The sequence below is a fragment of the Beta vulgaris genome, chromosome 2 (assembly GCF_026745355.1).
Source record: "Beta vulgaris subsp. vulgaris cultivar EL10 chromosome 2, EL10.2, whole genome shotgun sequence".
NCBI classification, from domain to species: Eukaryota; Viridiplantae; Streptophyta; class Magnoliopsida; order Caryophyllales; family Amaranthaceae; genus Beta; species Beta vulgaris.
This window is the reverse complement of record NC_079203.1, coordinates 9,980,762-10,001,154: the sequence shown is the minus strand read 5'-3', so window position 1 is coordinate 10,001,154 and position 20,393 is coordinate 9,980,762. Positions and strand designations below refer to the sequence as shown.

The 20,393-nt window shown below is 35.8% G+C and overlaps 1 protein-coding gene across 1 annotated transcript; it reads left to right on the top strand.

Moving 5' to 3' along the window:
* The first annotated feature begins 869 nt into the window (after window positions 1-869).
* LOC104906290 (translation factor GUF1 homolog, mitochondrial) lies at window positions 870-19,181 on the top strand. Its single transcript, XM_010695026.4, has 11 exons — window positions 870-1,324; window positions 2,443-3,193; window positions 7,873-8,029; window positions 8,125-8,179; window positions 8,872-8,939; window positions 9,032-9,136; window positions 9,258-9,329; window positions 11,279-11,392; window positions 13,224-13,364; window positions 13,470-13,529; window positions 18,646-19,181. The coding sequence occupies exons 1-11, from the start codon at window positions 1,019-1,021 to the stop codon at window positions 18,809-18,811; spliced, it is 1,995 nt and encodes a 664-aa protein (XP_010693328.1). The 5' UTR covers window positions 870-1,018; the 3' UTR covers window positions 18,812-19,181.
* The last annotated feature ends 1,212 nt before the right edge of the window (window positions 19,182-20,393 follow it).

Here is a 20,393-nt window from a genome sequence, read left to right as displayed (position 1 = left end):
TTTAATTACATCAATTTTGTTTAAATTTTTAAAATAATAATGGGTAATCAATCAATAAAATTATTTGCCAAGTCTAAAAATTACAATTAGAATAACTTAAAATTTTAGGTTAAAAAAAAGGAAAGACTAAAATAATTTACAAAAAAAAACAAAGATAATAAGTTCGTTTAAGAATAACAAAATTTTCCACCAAAGGAAAAATTGCCAAAATAAAAAATCACTAATATACTTCTACAACATTATAGTCATGTAAAAAAATAATCAATTTAATGGGTTTATAAAATTTCAATTTGTGTAAGTCAATTACATAGAGGATAATAAGGTTAAATAAAGAACTTAACTTAATTTATTTTTGCTGAAAATAACTTTTAATAAGTTGGACAAAACATAGCTTTTATTGAAAAAACTCCCAACTTAAACTATTATAATGAATTGTCGTTGCATGTATTGCGTGCATGTAAAACTAGCTACTCGACATTACGAGATATCACAATGAAAAAATTATTTTCGCACGCATCCCGTGCTTAAAAATCTAGTATTTGATTACTGTAATTACCCGAGGAATTGCTCGGCTAAAAATACTAGTTAATATCAATACCAAGTTTTTCTCATTTTTTCACTATCTTATACATCCCCACCAGCTAAGGTCCAAGTGATTTAGATTGCTCCTTTCAATCTTGAGGTTGCGGTTCCAATTCCCACCAAAAGCACTTCGAGGATAGGGATTTCTCTTATCCTATCCTTTTGCTTTCGAAGTGCCTATCTCACTAATCCGAACCAGATTGATGTGTAAAAGGTTTTGATCTAATAGGCCAATTCTTAATACTAGTCCCAAAAAAAACTCTCTCACTCCCCCCAATTCTACTCTTACATGATTGGTATTTGGTACCAATTTGGTAGAAGATTTACTGTCTCTCCCATTTTCATTAGACGTCATGTTAGGCTGTTAGCCATGTTATGTGGTAAACCAAATAAGTAAAACCCTAAACCCTTTTGTCTAAAGGACAATCCTCTGCAAATGGGTTTGATGAGTAGAATCTCAAGAACTCGAAAATTAATCAGACAAATTCCAACTTTAAACAGTTCATTGATTTATTCAACCAGAATAAACAATGAGTCAACCTATTCATTTTGTTCAAAATCTAGGAATTCTCGGAAAGAGAATGACATAGATTTGAGCGAATACCCATCTGACAAAATCCGCAATTTTTCCATTATTGCTCATGTTGATCATGGCAAATCTACTCTTGCTGACCGTCTTTTGGAGCTTACTGGCACTATCAGGAAAGGCATTGGTCAGCCTCAGTACCTTGACAAACTCCAGGTTTATCGCTTTCTCTAACATTCTTCTTCTTGCTTTACTACTGTCATCGTTGTCATTGTCATTGTCATTGTCGTTGTTGGCATTGTCATCGTCGTTGTTATTATTATTGTTATTGTTATTGTTATTGTTGTTCTTGTTATTGTTATTGTTGTTGTTGTTGTTATTGTTATTGTTATTGTTGTTGCTGTTGGTGGTGTACTGGTGTTGTTGTATCTGTTTTCCTGCGTTCTAGGGATATGTCGCGTACTTTCTATTGTCACCATTTTGTGGTTTCTTTTTGGGGGTGAGGGAAAGGTGGGTTTGAGATTGTTAAGCTTTTAATATAATCCTGGTGTTCTTACAGTTATTGTTATTTTTAGTGGCTACTTTGGTCTATAAGCAAAATTTCTTGAAAATGCATAAATTATCGGAAATGGCTGTATATATGCTGTGTGCACATTTATGAAGCTGAGTGTGGAAGGTATACTTGAAAAATTGAATTAGGATAATCAACATTTCCTGTGATTGATGGGAAAAAAGGGGAAATTTTGAAATTTGCTTGTTCTGTGAATGATGGATGTTGTGTAGTCAGTTTTTGGGGTTGGGGTTTTTGATGCTAAATTACTAATGATGCTCTTGCTAGCATGTCCACTTAGTCTAATCCTTCCGGCTTGAGGTGGCTAAATATGTTCTCTTTATAATAAGGGTGATTTTTTGGGAAAATGCTTTTTTTTTTTAAAAAAAAAATTCAAAATTGGGCTGATACTGGATTCATCTGTTACTGCACTGTTTTTTTTTTTTTTTTTTTGAAATATTGTGCTACTGGACTGTTGGTATAACTTTTGGAAGTAATTGATAGGGCGCTGAGAAGAGACCGAAGTTTTGAAAATAGCGTCTTTTGCTATTTTTTCTGTTTCTAAAAGCAAGTTCCATGTGCTTTCCTGCTGTGTTACCGTTCTAGTTGTATAAGCATCTTCTGCTCTTGGTTTTTCTTTATGTTGCATACTAGATCAATGAATTAGCATGCAGTCATTCATCATCAGCTGGCATCTTTCTTATGCTCACTTTTTTTTTGCTCTGCCTTCCTTTCTTTCCTCACTTCTCCTAACTCATGATACTCTAAATTTGAGTTGCCTTAGGTGGAGAGGGAAAGAGGAATTACTGTTAAAGCTCAAACTGCTACTATGTTCTACAAGCAGAACTCGAACACAGCAACCAGTGCTAGTACTGAAGGCAACTCGACGTTTTTATTAAATTTGATTGATACACCTGGTCATGTTGATTTTAGCTATGAAGTATCAAGATCCTTAGCTGCCTGCCAAGGGGCTCTCTTAGTTGTTGACGCCGCTCAAGGGGTTCAAGCACAGACCGTTGCCAACTTTTATCTTGCTTTTGAATCAAATTTGTCAATAATCCCGGTCATAAACAAAATTGATCAGCCTACTGCTGACCCTGATCGTGTTATGGCCCAACTAAAGTCAATGTTTGATCTTGAACCAAAAGATGCTGTCCTCACATCTGCTAAAACAGGTCAGGGTCTTGAGTACGTCCTTCCTGCAGTGATAGAACGTATACCTCCTCCCCCTGGAAATGCTGGTTCGCCCTTGCGCATGCTTTTGTTAGATTCATATTATGATGAATACAAAGGAGTTATATGCCACGTGGCTATTGTTGACGGTACTTTGTGCAAAGGTGACAAGATTTCATCTGTTGCGACTGGACACACTTATGAAGTTTCAGATGTTGGGATCATGCATCCAGAGCTCGTGCCTACTGGTGTCCTTTTCACTGGCCAAGTGGGATATGTGGTCAGCGGCATGCGTTCAACAAAAGAGGCTCGTATTGGTGATACCCTGTTTCATGTGCGTTCTGTCGTAGAGCCCCTCCCAGGTAAATGTTTCATAGATAAAATTGCTAAATGTTCTTGCACCTCTAGTACAGGGAGACAGCAATTGGCAACCTGTTGGTTGGTTGCCTTTGCCCTCTTATGGTTGTAGTGGAAAGCATGGAAAACTCTTGTCTTTGAGTCCTTAATTGTGCTTGTACAAAAGTAAATATTTGAAATAAGTATGCTTCAACTTGATGGTTTGCAAGAGGAACATGGAGGGAAGGTTCAAATGAGGGTGATATTGTTATTTTGCCATTTTTACAAGTGAGAGTATACGGCACATAACTCTCTAGAGAGCTCCACATCTGATAAATGATAATCTACCACCAATTTATATACTTGCCATAGTCATATCATCATAAAGGATTAGGGATCTGAATTTATTTTAATATAAACTTCATTATATAAATTATTGCAAAATTAATCTTGTCAGGCCTATTTTATATCCTCAAATTTGACACTAATACCCTTGATTTATATGAGGAAAGTGGCATTGATATTGCCCATGCAGAAAATTTTATTGTGGAGCCAAAGAAAATAGCAGATTGTGTTATTTAGACATGGACACTAGTGTTTGACTCAGCATGATGTGCCAAACTTGCTACGTTATAATATGCATGTTTTATGTCCTAAATGGAGATCAAAGTCCATACAAAAAAGGCCCAAGGCGCACTAAGGCATTAGGGGCGCAAAAGGCGTAGGCACTAGGAGTGCCCCATGTTGATGTGAGGCACCTATTCAGACATTCAAGATATTTAGTGGGTTAAAAGACTTATTTAAGTAGAATAATTGTTCAATTAGGAAGAAGTAATTTTAGAAATTAAGAAGTAGAAAAATTAGTTGATCAATGCCTTAACCAATTATCTCTCATGCAACGAGTCAATGCTTTAATTCTAAAGTGGGGGTTAGATATTAAAAAGTAAAAAAGATGCTAGAGAGAGAATAAGTCCTGGCTAGGAGGAGTTCTCCCTGGAAGGAAAGAAAATGACAAATTCCACCACCCATAATAGCCCCTCCTATTCTCATTCTCTTCTTTAGATGCTTACAACGGGGTCTTAGGCACAAATATATGCTAGATAAGTAGTAGTGGCCTAGTGGGCCTTGCAAGTTTAGCATTGATTCCTTTCTCATGCTCTTGAATGTTAAATTGATGCTTATGAAGGTAAAGGTGTTTTAGCTAGCTATAGTGGTTTTCACGAAGGAAGTGGAAACTGTTGGTGTCTAGTAAAGGGATGAAGGGTCCTGGTATAAGGAGGCGATGATAGTTATGGACTTATGGTTAGGTTGATAGTAATAATGGCAGTTTTGGTTCATTGCTTTCTTCACCTATGTTACTTGGAGTCAGTCAGTCGAATACCCATGTCGGATATAGGTATGTGTCTAAGTGTGTGAGTCGACTATATTATGAGATTTTTACATTATTTCTACGTAAAACAAAGTGTTGAAGTGTCCTTACCTATGTTTGGGTGTCGAGGAGCCAACATGGTTATTGACACATATTGAAGAGTACGAACAACATAGTCTTTCACACATTATTTTGTGGGGAGCTGGTAATTTCATTCCACCATCATCTATGGCCCTATCTTTCTTCCAACAACATCCAATTGACAATTTGGTTGACTCCAAACCTATGAAAAAAGCCACTCCATCCTTCCAAGTAGAATCGAACACCACATTAAGAGGTATGATTGATAGAATGTACTCGCTTTGTTCCATATTAATTAATACAGTTTGACCGGCACATGGTTTTAGGAGCTTTATCTAACTTCTATAGTTCTGAGTTTGTGTTTTTACTTTTTTATTGTAGTTAGTGGATTGTAGGGCCTTAACTTTTTTAAGTAAGAGTGTGGGTGATGTTTTTTTTATCTAATTATTGGATTTCTTATAAAGAGAGATAAATAATATTAAATTAGTGAGATCATGCCATTTGAGGAAGTGTACCAATTAATGTGGGATGGACAAAAATAGAAGGTGTATCCATTAATATGGGATGGAGGGAATTCTTTTGTACTTCTATTTTACTAGGGGGCCATGTCATTTGTACTAAAACTTTATTCTGTTCCTTATTATACTCGTACTTATTGAGGATACCTCTCAAGGGTGGAAAAGATTATGGTTGACTTTGTATAGTTGGGCTGTCCATCAGTTTTCAGAGAATTGTATTAGGAGTTGGTGTTCCTTGTAATTCTAATGTTCGAGTCCTAGGAGGCTAGGAATGTGTTTTTCAAACAATACTATTTTAGTTAAGTGGCCGTGTTGTTTCTCTTGGGATCTGTTTGATTGGCAAATGATGCCTTTTCTTCTTTCCCATTCTTGTCGTTTGGTAGGATAAATAAACGTAGTTTATGAGGAAACATTTTTCATTTTCTTTAACAAGGATTTATTTCTAGTATAAAAAATGAGAATATCCTCTTCACAATAACAGTTTTGATGTCATGAAGTAGTGGAAGCCGGATTGCGCAGGTGTACATCCACAGGCGTACCTATTAAGGGTCCTGGGTCCCCCCCCCCCCCCCCCCCCCCCCCCCAACCAAAAAATTATATTTTCTATTTTTTTTTACGTCGAACAGATTTACAATAAAGTTAAAAGAGATATCCGTGCAGTTAGATTAGACAATGGAATTTGCTCCAGTGGTCAACTCCTTAATATTACCTTGTACATGTGGAAATCTGCACACGGGTTCGATTCCCCTGCTAACACCAATACAATCTTCAACTTTCTTTTTCTTCTACTTTCCTTCAGTCCTTGTTTTTTATTTTACATTTTACTTTTTATTCCTTGCTCATTCTCTTTTCTATTTCACAACTTTTTCTTTTCTATTTTAGCTCATCAATTCATTATTTAAGTAGTATCTATCACTTTTAATTTAACCTTAACTTTGACCTTTTTTTTTGATATAACGATTAATCATCATAATGTTTTCAAATAAATGCAACTATTTGACTTCATAACACTATATATATACTTCCTCTGTATCAAATTAAATGCAACAATTGGGTTGACACGGACTCCTAGGCAAAATTTCTTAAGGGTTAATCAACAAAGAGGGCAAGTGTTTAGTGTAATTAATCACCACCAAGTACCACCACCACCTAATGCTGCCACCATGTACTGCCGCCACCACATACTGCCACCACCACCAACACCCCCGAATCGCCACCACCACCATGTACAGTCGCCACCAGCTACCGCCACCACCAGCACCACCAAGACCACCGACACACCACAACCATCAAAACACCTCCCTGCTGCCCCTAGAATTCGAAACCAAAATAAACCAAAAACCAACTTCCTGCTGCCCTCGAAATTGGAAACCCAAATCAACCAAAAACCACCTTCCTACTGCCCCCACAACCACACACCGTCAAAACCCATTCCACCTCCATAACAACTTGAAGGCGAGAGAAAGAGCTCGAAGAGAGAGAGATGCAGGAGAGAGAGCGAAGGAAGATGGAGGTGAGAGAACGACGAGAAAGGAGATCGAAGGTGGTAGGGTGGTTGTGTGGTGAGAGAAAAGAGATCGTTGGAGGATGTCGGTGAGAAAAAGGAGATCGATGGAAGATGGAGGTGAGAGAAAGGAGATCGATGGAGGATGTCGGTGGTTTTGGACTGGTGGGGGAGGAGATCAAAGATGGAGTATCACGAAGGTGATGATGATGGTGGTGGGTGGCGGAGGACGTATGCAAGACGCCGGCAAGAATGGTGATGATGATGGTGGTAGTGGAGGAAAGAAAATAGTGATGGGGGATGGAGGATGGAGGAGAGAGAAAGAATGATTGAGGATGGAGAAAATGGTGATGGCAGGATGGAGGAGAGAGAAATGGTGGTGGGTAGATTAATTTCGAAGATTAATTTTGATTAGGTTTGTAATTAATTTGATTTGGATAGTATAATATGTGTTTTGGTTTTTTGATAAGGATATTTTGGTAATTTTAGGGGTAAAAATCATACCAAAAATAGAAAGAAGGAAAGTGTTGCATTTAATTTGAAACATCCGTTTTTAGAAACTATTGCATTTAATTTGATACGGAGTAAGTATTAAGTATGACCAAGATTTATTTACAAATACTTGAAAATAAATCTCATAATGTAAATTTTAGATTTGTCTCTATTTACATTTACTAAATTTATATCAACTTCTTATAAACTTTAGTAACATAATTCAATATATTAAAGGTAAAAGTTGCGTCTCTGGATAAGTTAAAAGTCAATCCGTTGAATATAGTAAAAATGGAGATAGTATGAAAATATCGATATAGTGAAGGTATTTCGAATAAATAACTTGAATAATGATCATTGTCTATTATTCTCATTCGTGTATTATGATAATTGTCTATTATTGATTGGTTTAGTTAGGACCTCCCATAGTCCCATATTCAAAATCCTAGATCCGCCTCTGGGTACATCATGCTTCAAAGCAGTTGTGGCAAATTGAAAAGACAAATGAACTTTATCATCGTAAATGAAGGAATATGTAACATATATTTTGACATCACACTTTCCTTCTTTGTTGTTTCTATATCCAATTGTTATGTTGCTTATGTGGGATGTTATGTGCGGAACAATGAATTGGGGTATGTTGGGAAGGGGTGCGTATTCCTATTGAGGTCTACAGGAAGCTTATTGAGGTACGTTCTTTTTAATTTCATTTTCTGTAATATACTTTATCATAATTTTCAGGTTTTAAGCCTGCTAAGCATATGGTGTTTTCTGGTCTATATCCTGCTGATGGATCAGACTTTGAAGTACTTAATCACGGAATTGAGAGGCTGACATGCAATGATGCCAGTGTTTCTGTCTCAAAAGAAACTAGCTTGGCACTTGGCCTAGGTTTTAGGTATATGGGTAAAAGCAATCACATTAATCCTTGTCAGCATGTGACATGTGATCGGTATGAATCCCTTTTGATTTGGATATTTCACTCTCTTATAGGTGTGGTTTCTTAGGCTTACTTCACATGGATGTTTTCCATCAACGGCTTGAGCAGGTAAATATTTTTGTGAGTTCTTCCTGATGCTAACATTAGATCTGTATTCGTTAGTGCTTTTGGGTGTCTTAGTCTTTTGTATATGAAGCCAAATGGCTTGTTTGGTGTAGCTGGCGTATGCACATTGGTATTGACATATCAATGTACAAACATTCAAGTAAACAAGGCAAATGACAAATACAATCTCATTGTAGAATACACTAGCTAGCATCGCCTAATGCCATGTAAATACATGATGTACTTTCTCTGTAGCAAAGAAGTAATTCACCTTTTAAGAATGTTTGCACTTATACTTGAATAAAATACTACCTTTTGATTTGAAACTTTGGGGTATGAGTAACCTGTCTGCTACTCTGCTTTCAAATCTAAATTTCATTACTGTCTCGATAACATACATATTAAAGGGACACAAAAGTCAAAAGCACTGTACACATCTTACGTGGGAGAATGAGAAAATGAAAATAAAGGACAAGTTGGATAGAAGATAAAGAGAAGATAGTTTATCTACATTGTCTAAAATTTGTGAAAACGCAAGGTGAATATCCTATGCCGGATAGAGTGTTATCCTGCATGTTACGTGTCTACATTTTAGGCAGCTGTTGTAAAATAATGTTGAAATTTCTTTAGAGTTACTGATATTGCCACTTTGGAGTTGAACACAACTTAGTGCTTACGAAGCTTGATGACGACAGGAGTATGGAGCTCGAATAATATCCACTGTTCCAACTGTTCCATATATATTTGAATACTCTGATGGAAGGTAACCTTTTTAGTTCTTTGATCCATATATGAATCACATTCACACCTAGAGGTTCTGATATTAAATGTTCTGCGTTTTGCTTTCCTCCATAGCAAAGTTGAAGTCCAAAATCCTGCTTCTTTGCCGTCCAATCCCAAATCACGAGTGACAGCTTGTTGGGAACCAACCGTTCTAGCTACCATGATTTTCCCTAGTGAGTAAGCTCTCCAATTCCCTTGTGATTTTAACAAAAAGCTTTTAGAATTTTCCATGCTTTCCCTTTTGTTTCACAATATGAAAAGAAAGTTTTGATCTGCTTGGATTGTGATCTCATTGAAGGTATGTTGGGCCTATCATAACCCTTTGCTCTGATCGGAGGGGGGTGCAGCTAGAGTTCTCCTTCATAGATAGGTAATGTCGTTTCTCCTGAGAACTGGTTTCTTGGATTTTTTTTTGTGTTTGTATTCTTCTGATTTCATATATATTTAGGTTGATTGTTGTTTGCTCATTTTATTTTAACTGAATGCACTTAGGAAACTGTGATGGTTATTATTTTACGAAAAACCCACTCTGGTTGGCCATATCGGTGATCCAGCTTTATGAATCCTAGATGTAGAAACAGCTCTAGGAATAGATACAGAAGAAAACCATGGATACAAATGCACCACCAAGAGGTAGGGAAACTCAACCTGAAATACGGTTGAAGTGCTTAATATGCAACTGTTGTGAAAATTCGTGTCTTTACCCATCAGAACCATAAGAGTCTATAGCCTTTGTTTCTATTATTATTACAGGAACATAATAATTGCTATCAGTGAAAGATGCTAAATTTTTGGAGTGTAATGAACTAGGTCTTCATCCCTGGGCTATGAAGTGAAGGAAGTCATGGACTCATGGTGATAGTGATGAGGCGACTATAGGGGTGGGTCTACTCCATTATCAAGCTTGCCTTATTGTAGGAAACTTACTTTTGAGTCATTATATTTCCTCATCATCATAATAAGAGGACAAATTAACAGTACTTAAGTTATCAGAAACATTGTATGCTCCGGTGATGCTCAATCATGTTTGCCTTTTCTCCGATCTTTACTAGCACGTTGAATGGTCCATCTACCCTTGGTTATAGTTGTGATATGATCCTAACCCAATGGTACCCCGGTACGTGCCACGATTTCGGACGTGGTACAGATATGGGAACAGGGAATGCTACCAGCTATAAGTTGGGTTCGCTGGGTCATTATATAAATTATCAATAGTAAAATAATGACTGATGGTTATGATTGGTCATTACATAATTAAATACTTTCAGATTTTTTTAATGTATATGGTTGAACTGGAAATACTCAGGAAAGTTATTTGCTTGGTCAAAAAGAAATTACTTAGATAGTAACATTTAGCTGATGACTTACGTGGAGTACATCTGTCTTTACTTGTGAAGTAGGAAGTCGAACAGCCATAACCTTCTCCACAATATTGAAAAAAAAAGAACTTCTCCCTTTAAATCCACCTCATCTTGTTCTTCCAAGTAAGCACTCTGTCTAACGAGCCTTTACAAACCCTTTGGTCCATTTTGTTGCTTCGATAGCTCTAGGGTTTTCAATCTTAACCATAAAAGTCAAAGTGCTCTTGATTTCTCACAAAGTTTGAATTGGCTAGATCTGGAACAGAAACAAGTGGATACCTAGGTTTGGCAAAGTGAACAGCGATACAAAGACCTAGATCGCATTTGACCTGAGGTCGCATGGACCTATTGTCCCAATCCGGGGTCTAAATCGCACCTTCTCTTGAAATTTATAAGCTATGCAATTGTGTACTTTTAGCTAAAACTCCACATCAATTGCCCACTAATCTACACCTGTCATACAGTTCGACGATTCCTAGATACAAAAATACCACTAAAGAGTAATCAGGTAAAGAGAACCTATGGATACACGGGAATAATGCTATTGCAACTGGAAAAGACATGAAACTAATTGATATATAACTAGTACAAGAGACTTGGTCCCACCATAATTTTATTCCCTTATTCTATTACTGACTCCATAATATATGCTATTGGGTGAACAATGCCGGACTCTTGGATTGCAATGCAAGTAAAGTCTTAATTGTTTAGCTGTGAAGTGATGAAAGTCTTTAGATTAGGTACAATAACAGCTATGCTTTTGCTAATATGGTGTACTCTTTTGTCAACTTGATGTGTATGTTTTCAAACTATTGGTACTCTGACTTTTGAGGAGACATACTGACCATAATGCATCTATCACTCTATCTTGTCTCTGCTTATATCATAGTACGTAAATATCAGACCTATTGAGATGTCAGAATCCCTGTAACCACTCTGTTCATTGTCATTTCTGCAGTCAAAGGGCCTTAATGAAGTACCGATTACCTCTGCGAGAAATAGTTGTCGACTTTTATGATCAACTAAAAAGCATTACTTCAGGATATGCTTCGTTCGACTATGAAGATTCAGAGTAAGATTGGATCTATACCCTTCTCTTTCACAAAATGATGTGGGCATCTAATTATCATGCCTTTCAAGAATCTGAATAGCCGCTTGACTTAGTTACATTGAGACATGATCATTGTATTTGACTATGATTATATCACTCACATCTAGTTTTTAGGTTGGACTTGTGCACATGCTCGTGTTAGACTTAGCCACTTGTGAAGAATTTTTGTGTTATGGTCAAATATGAGGTTTCAAGTGTCCATATAAGAGTGCCGCCAAATTAACATTGTTTACGGACAGCTTTACTGTTTTAATCTAAAGAACAATAGATGTACTGAAGTGATTCAAGACAATTGGCACATTTGACAATACCTCTATAAAAAATTGTGGGTCATTAGTTAAATAATCTTCAATTGCAGACCTTTGATGGAGACTTAAAATCAGATACTCATAAAAGTGCATCATTACCCTATTAAGATACACCATGGAAAAGGCAATAAGATGAGGAGATTTTGGGTCTCCTTGTCTAAGCACCGTCTAGGTTGAAAAGGAAGAGTGTCAACTCTGTTTACAAAGCTGGACACTCCGAGTCATGACTCATGATACAAGTTATTAATTCTACAAAGTTGCAGAGAGATGTAGTTCAGATTGCTCATTGTCTGTCATCCTGGACAAATGCAGACTGAGTTAGCCATGAAAAATATGTTTATTGTACATGCTGTTTGTAGTTCAGCGTTGGTGTTCCTGAGAACAGTCATTTTTTGACCTTCTGCACGGAAGTTTTTAATTAGTTTGTGTTACTAATTGTAAGCCACCTAGTCCTTAGATTTTACTGGAGTTATTGTCCCTCAGTTATGGACGATTTTTTCCAGTTATTTCAAAGTATATATCTTCATAAGGAAATATGACTTCATGTTAAAGCTGACTCTGAACTATTAGTGGTATATGTTAAATAACAGGAAGTGAGGAAGTTGCTCCCCAACACCACCATCACATTTCATACTTCCGTTCTGTAGTCTGTTTTTTTTTTTTAGCGACAGTTCAAGAATTTGAAGTTTCATCTCGTGCTTCAATGAAAAGAAATGATGCTTGCTCTTTTATCATTGCACATAGCTACAATTGAAGCTTAAATTTCTTTAGTGAGCTATTCTACAAACTGGAAAACAAAAATATGCAAGCTTTGGTAATGTTCGGTGCAAGTTTTGCACATACGACCAATACATCAGATCATTTGAAACCAAATTTTCTTTTTTTGAATTATCTGATTGTTGTCGAATTGCTGTCTTTGTGTGGGCCTGAAGCAGTGAAACTCAAGCCCACCTTTTCTGTTACCCTCTTGTGAGTGTTTTCAAATTGCTGTCTCATGCTACATATCTTACCACTATTATTCTGCTTTCAAGCTAATGTAGTGATAGGGGAAAGTGCGACTGTGAAGTCAGGAGCCTGAAGGGCCTGGCTTTTGGTATATGTCGAGACTTCATAACAAGCAATATTGTGGAGTGGTCACTGGTGAGATTCGAGTGGATTATGGAAAGTCTGATACTCTGGTTCAAATTCAAAATTGTTATGAATCTAACTAAGATATCTGTATATTTGTAGAGTTATAATCTCTGAACAGAATGTTAAGCAGTATTGTTTCATCCATTTCCTCAAGAGGGACTGGTTCCTTGAGAAAAACTTCTTTTTGTTTCAAATTGAATCTTAGCTTAGAGGAAACCCATGAAACCGTGACTACCTCTGAGCTACAGGCCCCACCCAACTTCGCAGACTCTTAAATTCAACTCTCTGCCTTGCTTCTTTAGTCTGAGTCTTGACGGTTGAGTCTTGCAAATGTTGCTCCATTGTGTTGTCAGGTATCAAGCCACTGATTTGGTGAAACTGGATATCCTTTTGAATGGACAACCAGTTGATGCAATGGCAACCATTGTCCATAGTTTGAAGGCACCACGACTTGGTCGGCAATTAGTGGAAAAGTTGAAGCAAGTCATAGACAGGTTCGTTTTGGTTTTAATAGAATTTTCTATTCATTACAAGATATCATTTGCTGTTTGGAATTATTTTCCCTCTCTTATGGACTTCAATGCTTTCATGATGGATAGGCAAATGTTTGAAGTATCAATTCAAGCAGCAATCGGATCAAAAGTGGTTGCAAGGGAGACGTAAGTACTGTATTTTTTTTAATGTCTTTGCTATATATGGCTTGTTACTTATATAATTCATCTCAAGGCTTGTTAGGAAGTGAAAAACTACAAACACCTAGTAAATAACTTTGTTGGATCACATTCAGCCTGTGGCGGTTCTCCTCTTATGCAGGGCTCTCCTGTGGGCAGTGTAGTAGAGAGTTTCGGACTTTCAGTACTTAAACTTAAGTCGATATATGCTTAATTTGTTTATCCTGTCCTATTGAGTTTAAACAAATCAAATGGTGTTGTCTTGTACAGTTATCTTCAGAACACTGGAAATATATTAAAGTTGTCCTACTGTAAAATATGCAGCTTTTTATGGGTGTAGTGCTCTTTTTTATTCTTCTCTTGTCATTTTAGGTGCCTATCAGAAATACTATATTCCCTCGTTTTTTTTTAATGAGTTGTTCCATTTGCTTTTTTAAGGTCAAAGTCTGTAAACATTAACCTTACTTTTTTCTAATATATATAGATTCGAGATCTGGTGAGAAGGATCTTAAAATGAGAAGGGTGAGGAGGATTTATGTGCTTATTTTTTGAACTGAATGTGCATAATTATATGCTCTTGGAAAAAAGAACATTTGGTTTAAAAAAATGCACATACAAAGAAATGCATAATTAGTACAACAATATGCACATTTAGTTCAAAAAAAAAAATGCAAAAAGGTCCTTCTCATCCCTAGAATTTTCTTTTTTGATCTTAAATATATACTTGTGTTCTTTTTCTATTGCAACATGGGTTTGGACAGGTTTTTAAGAAAGTGAAAAGGTGAATATTTTAACATAAATATAGTCCTTGAATTAACTAGAGTAGGACAGAGAAATAACTCCTTAATAAAGTAAAAGCAACTTTATGAGGCAATTAACATTAAGGGGGCGTTTGGTTTGGGGTTTTCTAGAAAGGGTAAGAGAATCAACTAGCTTGATTCCCTTGTTGTTTGTTAAGACAAATCAATCATTTCCTTTACCCTCTCCTTTCCCTCAAAGTCCTCTACTTTCATTCCCCACCCTCCCCCAAGGTTTCACTTACCCTTTCTTTCTTTTACCCCATGATGGCCTTGACCAATCATTGACCACTACTCCAACCACCAACCCAGCCACACAACCACCACATCAACCACCGAACCCACCACCTTAACAACTAAACGACCACCCCAACCACCATTACCGCCACCGAAACCACCATGATCGCCACCGAAACCACCACATCAACCCCTAAAATTACCATCAACAACCGAAACCACCACCCCATGCGCCAAAACCACCAACCCGTGGCCGAAACCACTAACCCATGTACAGAAAACCGCCAACCCATGGTTAAAACCACCAACTCATGGCCGACTCAACCACCACGTCCAAATCCATCCACACAAAAAAAAAAAAAACCAACCCAACTAAAAAACCCAACTCCAGTGCTTGATTTTGGCTTTAGATTGTCAAATTCGGCCATAAAAACTTCAGATATGAAGTTTTATTGTCGAATTTGACTTTTAAAACCTCAAATGTGGCTTTTAATGGTGGTAAAGAAGGAAAAAGAAGGAAGGGGGAGGACCGGTGAGGTGGAGTTGGTGAGGTGGCGTGGGTGAGATGCGTCAGTGAGGGGAGCTGATGAAGGGCAGCAGTGACATGTCGGTGTTGATGGGTGGTAGTGAGAGGGTGGTGGGAATGGTGGTACTTGAGACTTGAGAGAGAGGGGAAAATAGTAAAAGGAGGAAGATGAGTTCTCAACCAAACAACATTCTTAATCAAAGGGTTTTCTTTTTCTTTCTCCTTGTTTCTCTTTCTTAAACCCTTTTCCTTTCCCCTTCATGAACCAAACGCCCCCTAAATGTTAGTTGGTGAGTAATTAATGATGGTTTATATAAGACAAAGTAAGGGAAACATTGTCAACTATAGTTTATTTTTACCAAAAGTGGAATTCTTGCAATAGATGTTAAATTACCCAAAATGGTAATCTTGCAATACAAAAAGAACATATATATATATATATATATATATATATATATATATATATATATATGGGCAAGATCACATGAGAATGCTTCTTACATGAGAAATGAAAATGAATCTCAACCACACGATTGGATTAGAGTTACAACACTTATTCATTAGAGTTATGCCCCCTAAAAAATTTTGAATTCAAACAATTTTTTTTTTTTGAGTTTTTTTTCCTCTAATATTCTTTTTTTGGAGTTACATCACTTTTTCATTAGAGTTACATCACTTATTCATAAGAGTTATAGGGCGTAAAATTCATTCTCATTTCTCATGTAAGTATGCATTCTCATATGAACTCACTTTTATTTAATATATATATATATATATATATATATATATACATACATACATACATACATACATACATATATACATACATATATATATATATATATACATATATATATATATATATATATACACACACACACACACACACACACACACACACACACACATATACATACACATATATACATATACACACACGCACACACACTCACATGAGAAATGAGAATGAATTTTACGTGCTAGAATTCTTATGAACAACTGTTGTAACTCTAATCTAATCGTGTGGTTGTGATTCATTCTCATTTATCATGTAAGGAGCATTCTCATTGATCTTGCCCCTAAATATATACCTCCTCCGATTCTTTTTAAGTGACACATTTCTTGTTTTCACGTTTGCCAATGCATTATTTTAATCATTAATATCTTCAATCATTAATAAGTAAAAATTATAAAAAGTTGATATTAAAAAAATTCACATTCAGACGAATCTAACAAGATCCCACATGACTATATTTTTCCTAAAATATAAGTCACCAAAACTAATTAAAGTTTAAACTGTGAATAGTAAACACTATGCAAATGTATCACTTAAAAAGAAACGGAGGAAGTATATATATACATATATATATATATATACATACATATATATATATATACATACATATATATATATATATATACATACATACATATACATATGTATACATACATACATATACATATGTATACATACATACATATACATATGTATACATACATACATATACATATGTATACATACATATACATATGTATACATACATATACATATGTATACATATGTATACATATCTACATATGTATATATATATATATATACATATATACATATGTATATATATATATATAACGTATGATATGCATATTTCGAACAAATAGTTGATGACTTAAGATTTCTAGCTAATTCATATAATTACTCATAAACCAGAATTCATATATTTAATTTATATCTTTTTTACGAGCTTTTTTAGCCGATATATCCTCACTTTGACCAAGCCGCTAGTAGCTCATCAGTAGGCTAAGCTCGTTTTCTCCCCTAGCTCCAACACCACCACCACAACCTGCTAGAGCAGTCTATGAAGGCCTGATGTTGAGATGATGATCATGACTTATTCCTCTCCATGACTGATTGAGGAAGAATAGGAAGAGAGGCAATGGTGCGCTTTACCTAGATTTATGGTCACTCTTTTAGCAGGATGTAGTGCGGAAGAGATGGTCTTGTAGAATGGGGAGAAGAGGTGCTAGGCAATATGGCTGGGATTCGGGGGTAGGGATGGGATGGGTGGGAGGCCTATATTTGATCCAATAAACCAAATAAACTAAAAGAAATGGTGCAGTGGGCCATAAATGATACTCTCGTTCAAACGTTTGAGCTCCTTTGCTTGGAGACTACTTGGAGTAGGTGAGCCTTTAGATATCCTCTACTAGGTTTGTTTCTCTTCTGAATATGTTTCCTGCTTGTTGATTTGAGGTTTTTGACACCTATACCTCAATAAATCTTGTCCAGGATCATGCCATTATCGGGATCTCTGAGCGTTTATCATTGTTGCCTTAAGCCTCTTGTAAGAATATAGAACAAGAGTAGCCAGTAGGCTTCTAATTAAATTTAGGTCAGTCTATCTTGGGCAAGGTGGGCGTGAGGGGTTCAAAAGATATGGTTCTAGATTGAGAGTGTCTTGTATTATCCGTTTGGAACAGCATATTCGCAATAAGAACCTTTCTGTTTGACTTGCTTGATGGACATTATGCATTAAAATGCGGGGAGAGCGCAACATCCCATCTTTATCTTGTGTCTTAAATCTTAATTGTGCGTGACTGATAGATCAGTGTTGAAGTCCAGAGTAGTTACTGTTGTCATTAAATGCTTTCCTTTGGTGTGGGAGACTGACCAATAACCACAAGAGGCTGCTAATGTGGAATTGAGAACATTTTCAGCTTACTTGTTAAGCAATACTACAGCAATCAAGTGCCATGACTCCTGTCAAATTGGGACAGTGAAGGGCATTGCACTTAAGGCTGTTTCTGGTATACTCTGGGACCTGGGTTGTGTACATTGAACACTGGCATACTTCTCCACACAAAATTGCAGTAAATTTGATTTGGTCTACAATAAATGAAGCCGAAATCTATATTATTTGACATGGCATTTACATGAATCAGTTGTTATCGTACTATGGGTTAGTTGTTCAGTGTGCAAGAATCTTCCCGAGCAACACAGAATGGGAGTGATATTAGCCATTGGCACTCCTATGTCTCCCTTGCAAGGTTTTAAATTGGCGATAGAGTGAAATGGCTGATACAAGCGGTTTATTACTCTATAATATACTTCTTCTATTTCTTAATACTTGCAACACTTTGACTTTCACGTGTGTCAATGTACAACATTGATCTTTAATATCTCTAGTTATATGTTTATTTGGAATTATAAGACTTCAATATTTTGGAAATATGATACTACAATACTTTATATAATGACATATGATTATTGTTAATTTAGTATTAGCAAGTAGTCAACATTGATATATGAATAGTGCGAAAGTCAAAGTGTTCCAAGTAGTGAGAAACGAAGGACTTCAACTCATCATACATACAATATGGAAGAAGCAATGGTGGGGCGCCACCCTCTCACCTGTTCTATATGTTGGTCTTACGTAATTTTATGTATTTGGTACAGCTGAATGTATGTAGTGTTTGTAAAGCAAGCTTTATCCCGAAATAGCTTTGTTCCTTCACTACTGTTATCTCACTGTTTTTAACATTTTAGGATTACTGCAATGAGAAAAAATGTTCTAGCAAAATGTTACGGTGGTGATATTACACGAAAGAGGAAGCTATTAGAAAAGCAAAAGGAAGGAAAGAAACGAATGAAGCGTGTTGGTTCAGTTGATGTACCACAGGAAGCATTTCATGAGCTCTTGAAGGTTTCATAGAGAAAGGTGCTTGCGGAGCGAGAAGCATCATTCCAACTTGTAACTTTATATTTCAACCTACAATTATAGCATTCTTTCCATACTACTATTTGTAGTTTCAAGTGAACTGACAAACTGTTGTTAGTCCTTAGAACATTGTCTTTCCGAGAAAATTTTGTTAATCAGGTGTCTTATTGTCAATAATCAAGCCATCCTTGTGCTTCATGTAAATTCTCACCTGGGTGTAAGATGAAGATTGTATTTAATTGTCTGTATGTGACCTAAAATGACAAGCTTTTATCCCTCATATACTGCTCAAATTAGCTTAGTTGTATAAAGATTAAAGAACTTTTGATTCAAATATTTCAATAATAAACTTCTGTTTAATTTTCGTTCTCTGGTGCGGTGTAGTTGGAGAAGCTATTGGTGCGATGATTCGTTGACGCAACACTACTAGTATTTCTACTTACTTGGACAGAAGTTGTTAACCGAATTATGATCTACATCGTCTGTTGATATGATCGGCAAGGATCATCCAAGATTGTCAATATCATACGAACACCATTGAGATTAAAGTAGTGCTTAAAAACTAAAAAGCCAATTTCTCTTGAGAGAAGACACAAGCCAATTCAACAAATAAAACACTAATTGTAGGTAACCATAAAACTTAGCCTTTTATTACCACGTATATAAGTTTAATATTTCATTAACTAGTTGGTCATAATGATATTATAACATGGGAAAGCTTGTTATTGTATTTTCAATTGTGATTGCTAGGGAATTATGAATATAGACGATGTCGAAAGAAATATTGATACTCTAAATTTTTTTGTTGAGTTTTTAGTTTAGAGTTTAGTAAATGTTAAAGGATCAATTTAACTAAAACTTTAAGTTAATGGTTTGAAGTAGCAGGAATAACTTTGTACTCTATCTGTAAATAAAAAATATTATTAACTAGTATATAATTCTTTTTCTTATAGTCAAATTGGTCCGAACTTTACTTATTAATTTTTTGGCATAATCAATCTTGCCGCTCTGATTCTAATGATTTTCTCTTTCTCACATCGTCCATCGAAAGTAGGATCCAATAACATAAAGGAAATGATAGAGGAAGGTGTGTTAATAATATGTCTAATGAAAAAAGTGTGTTACAACGAGTTTCCATTGAGTAAATGATAGATATGATATGGCGACTTGATGATAGAGCTAAAGAATGTTTTGAACGCTGTCTAGATTGCAATAATCCATAATTTCTTTTACATAATGGAATTATAAGTACAATGTATTATGGTTGACCTTATATATAAACTTATATATATGTATTATGAATTTGTTGATTTTTATTTTTTTTCCTAATTTCTTTTAAAATCAATTTTTATATATTTCAATTTTCACGCCTCGACGTTGGCAATATGGATTGCCTCAAATACAAAAGGCATCTGAATTAGGTCTAAAGATTGTAACTTATGTACTGGCTTTCATCTTTTTATGTAACAAAGAAGAAGAGCTTAAAGATAAGGGTGGATTAATACTTGTTGCTTTGATAAATGAAGTTGGTATGGAGTGTATCATAAGGTTTAGGTGGAGATTTAGAAGGATGATG

What these genes read in the sequence shown, in the direction of transcription:
- LOC104906290 (XM_010695026.4), top strand. Translation starts at nt 1,019, where the DNA reads ATGGGTTTGATGAGTAGAATCTCAAGAACTCGAAAATTAATCAGACAA. An exon ending in GCACTTGGCCTAGGTTTTAG is followed by an intron (nt 8,030 to 8,124) that starts GTATATGGGTAA and finishes ACTCTCTTATAG; the next exon opens with GTGTGGTTTCTTAGGCTTAC. An exon ending in TTTGAATACTCTGATGGAAG is followed by an intron (nt 8,940 to 9,031) that starts GTAACCTTTTTA and finishes TTTCCTCCATAG; the next exon opens with CAAAGTTGAAGTCCAAAATC.